General features: G+C 53.3%; 1 protein-coding gene across 1 annotated transcript; it reads right to left on the reverse strand.

The window, feature by feature from the left end:
• Nucleotides 1-716: 716 nt before the first annotated feature.
• On the reverse strand, nucleotides 717-3,022 carry LOC127341814 (B-box zinc finger protein 22). The gene is made up of 3 exons (XM_051367746.2): nucleotides 2,575-3,022; nucleotides 1,919-2,479; nucleotides 717-1,467 (listed from the first exon to the last, which is right to left on the reverse strand). Exons 1-3 carry the CDS (start codon nucleotides 2,782-2,784, stop codon nucleotides 1,171-1,173), a joined length of 1,068 nt encoding a protein of 355 aa, XP_051223706.1. The 5' UTR covers nucleotides 2,785-3,022; the 3' UTR covers nucleotides 717-1,170.
• Between the last annotated feature and the right edge of the window lie 576 nt (nucleotides 3,023-3,598).

The raw sequence follows: 3,598 nt of genomic DNA on the forward strand, positions 1-3,598 counted from the left end.
GCGATACTCAAGGTCAGGTAATAGCAGCTAGCTGTAAATGGAATTGCCCCCTGATGTTCTCACTGCTGAAGCTTGTGACAGACTTACAGGAATTAGTCTCTTTGTGGAACTCCGGAGCTAATAGAAGGAAATAGCTTACTTCCTTAGACCCCAAAACAGAAACGTTTTCCTGTGTGAAACACAAAGACGACTAAGATTAAATGATACATGTTCGGAATCAAAGATATGATGGCTGAGATTAACAATACCACGATACCCCTTCGGGGGTTTAGGCCGTTTTAAAATTTAGGGGTATATGGAAGCACAAGCCTAAAAGGAAATAAGGAATACTAGCCTTCCCGTTCTAGCTCAAATTCAAGAGCTTTCTTGGAGCTGTGTAACAATTTGTTTTAACTTTTGTCAGGAGAGAAGCGAACATGGCTGCTCATTACACAGCCAAGTTTGCCTCATCCTCAAACCCTGAATGTACATGGTTGTATCATGTCATGCTCCCTTGTAGTCAACATGATTGTCATGCTGCGAAATGTAAAGCTCTTTGAATCTTCTAAAAAAAAGAGGGTCAGTACCTAGGAATTGGACATTGCTTCTATAATAGCCAACAGAGTTTTTTTTCGCAAAAAAAAAAAAAAAAAGCCAACAGAGTTTCAGATCCAATAGTACTAAAAGCAACCACCACAGATTTAAGACTACACGCACGTGCGGTCGCTTGCAAAGTCTGAACAATTAGTGCAAGGCAGATCTCAACGCCATCGACTAAACAAGTCAAACTGTACAGCGTTTTCAGATCGTGCTAATACATCACATAATGATCCTGGTGACATCCCAACAGATCTGGTGAAGAAACACCAGCGGAAGTCCGTAATCAAAGCAAAGACAAGTTTCGTTCTAGACATCACATGCCATTCCATTCTCACCGTTTTATTATTCCTATTTTTCACTGCTTTTCCTTCTTCAACGTCCCGAGCTAAGCTCACAACAAGCAAAGTTGCACATATATAAACTCATAATTAACAACTACTTAATCAGTCCAAGAGGCCAGAGCTATTGCAGTATACATGGATGATGCGGCGTACTAACCACTAACCATCTAGCAGTAGCATCGTTTGCTTCGACTTTCTCTTCTGCACTATAGTTTCAGTTTCCAGGCACACGATCGACGGTGAAAGTCTGTTAACATCGCCGCCGGCGCTTGAGCTGGGAATCTCCGGCGGCGGAGAAGCAGCGGAAGGGGTTCTCCGGGGAACAGATGTCCGGCACGAAGACGGCCGCGGTGTCTGAGGAGCCGTAATGCGGGTCTCCCTGCCAGTGGAGGCCTGATGCTGTGGGCGGGGATGGCAGCTCCGGCACGGACGACCAGTGGACATCCGGCACCTGGCCGAAGAACTCCTGGGCGTTCTGGGTGGCGGCCCCGGAGGAGGACGACGATATGGAACGGCGGTTCGGCGAGCCCAACTTCCCGCTGTCGGCCTGCAAATGCATCATCATCGTCAGTTTTTACTGGATAAGCTTAGCCAGATAGGACTCCCATAATAGTGTTGAGTTGTTGAGATTTCAGAAGTTCAGAGACGAGTTTCTGTGTGATCAGAAACATGTCAACTGTGAAATTCCTTATGCGATGCATCAATTTCAGGCTTTCAGTCCTAAAATTGCCGGTGATAAAAGCTTACAGGACATGGTGCGATAAACCTGAAGTTACTTCGAATTAAGAATTAACTTTCCAGGGTGCAGATCAAATTCACTTGTTTTGAGGCTTTTTGCGAGAAATTTAGATCGATCACCAGAACTACTACTGCAATCATAGCTTCAGTTAAGAAGTTCTTGAAACAGTTCAACCGACCCCTCCCCGCCTCGACTGAAGAACATCTACAGCAGCTGGTAGTAATTCAGTTTTGTTTTTTGGTGAAGAATGAACACTGACCTTGGAGGTGCCGTTGTCGGCGAACCCGAAGCCGGAGTTGAATTCCGCGAAGCCGAAGAACTCGTCGAGCGGCCAGTCCGGCATGCTCCCGCCAAAAAGCGCCGCGCTGGCCGCGGTGACCGGCCCCCGGTGGATCTTCTTGGGAGGGGCTTTGATCACCGCGGGCTCCGCGGGCCTCATCGCCGGGGAGCAGCTGCCGAACTGGTCATCGATGACCGACCAGTCGGGCAAGGTCCCCGTGATGCCGACGTCCGGGCCGGCCGGCCAGTCGATGTCGTCCCCGTCGCCGTAGAGCGGCGCGGGGCTCCTCTTCTTGTTGCACGGCGGCGGCGGTTGCAGGGGAGCTGACGAGATGGTGTTTGGTGGCTCTGGTTGTGGTTCTATCTCGGGCTCTGGTTCGAATTCTTGGTCGTGGTCGTCGGGCTGGAGGCCGACCTGGACGCCGGTGAGGAGGAACCTGCGGTGCGCGGAGACGAAGGCGTTGGCGGTGTGCACGGCGACGTCGCAGCTCCGGCAGAGCAGCGCGCGGTCCTCGACGCAGAAGAAGTAGGCGTGGCCCTCCTGTGGTTGGTCCGGGGAGGAGAAGAAGGAACAGTGGACTCGTCAGCAAGATTAAAACAGAGAGTGATCTCCTTCTGACAAGCACAGCATCATACCTGGCATATGTCGCAGTTTGGGGTGGAGACGGCGGCGGGCGAGTTGGACTGGGAGGAGGCGGCGGAGAGGAGGGGCAGGCGGTGGTGCTTGCCGGCGAGTCTGTTGGCGGCGTGCACCTCGCGGTCGCAGCGCGCGCAGAGGGCTGCCTCGTCGGCGCAGCAGACCACGCGCGCCTCGGCCGCCTCGCACGCGGAGCAGAGCACCTTCATCGATCGAGTGAGCCGGTGACTACAGGATCATCCGCGTGACTCGACGATCAGTGGAGGAAGAGGAAGAAGACGGGGCGGGGGTTGGGACTGGGATTAATGGAGAGGGAAGGGGGGGAAGCGGTGCGGTTTTGTCGGGGTGGCGCCTCCGCGGGCGGGCGGCCGGTTGGTGACGCGGCGCGCACGAGGTCAGCCGGGGTGGTTGGCAGGTGAGGCGGGAGAGTGGTGGAGCGGTGGGGATATTTTGGATACGGACGCGGATGCGCGGCGGGGCACAGATCACATGGGACGGAGGTTGACATATGCGCGCCCATGCCATGGCCGGCGCCCGGACCGCGGGGAATCCGAATTGAAAGCAGAGCAGCGGAACGTCGCGGCCGGATCCGATTCGCCGGGACGCGGCGTCGGCGGATTGGACGTCCCCGCTCCACCTATCACCGGGCGGCGCGCGGGCGCGCCGTAAAAGATGTCGCTCTGGGGCTCCCAGCTCGTGGTCTCAGTGACGACAGGTGACTGACTGGTCTTCGGGTCGATCGTCTTCACTCTTCACTTGACTCTTTCTTTTTTAAGAAACATTCCTACATACTCCACAAGAAATGAGATTGAAAACAACAAAAATGCTTACAGTGAGAGTAACATAGATAGTGCCATGCATATGTTATTATAAATCTATTTAGGTTTGAGACGAAATTATAAAAGATCGATCAAAGTTGCCCTGGATGCCGCAGAAAAAAAAAGATTCGAGCTTCGTGGCTTGGCTGCAGGAGAAGCGTGGAGGACCTGGAGGGGATCGCGACCTCTGGACAGGAGTTGCCCT

This window comes from Lolium perenne, chromosome 3 (genome assembly GCF_019359855.2).
Source record: "Lolium perenne isolate Kyuss_39 chromosome 3, Kyuss_2.0, whole genome shotgun sequence".
In the NCBI taxonomy this organism is placed as follows: Eukaryota; Viridiplantae; Streptophyta; class Magnoliopsida; order Poales; family Poaceae; genus Lolium; species Lolium perenne.

Bases quoted from the DNA above. Each gene is read 5' to 3' on its own strand.
- LOC127341814 (XM_051367746.2), bottom strand. From the start codon at position 2,784: ATGAAGGTGCTCTGCTCCGCGTGCGAGGCGGCCGAGGCGCGCGTGGTC. The intron at 2,480-2,574 runs GTATGATGCTGT...GACCAACCACAG, and splicing joins CAAACTGCGACATATGCCAG to GAGGGCCACGCCTACTTCTT. The intron at 1,468-1,918 runs GTCAGTGTTCAT...ATGCATTTGCAG, and splicing joins CCGACAACGGCACCTCCAAG to GCCGACAGCGGGAAGTTGGG.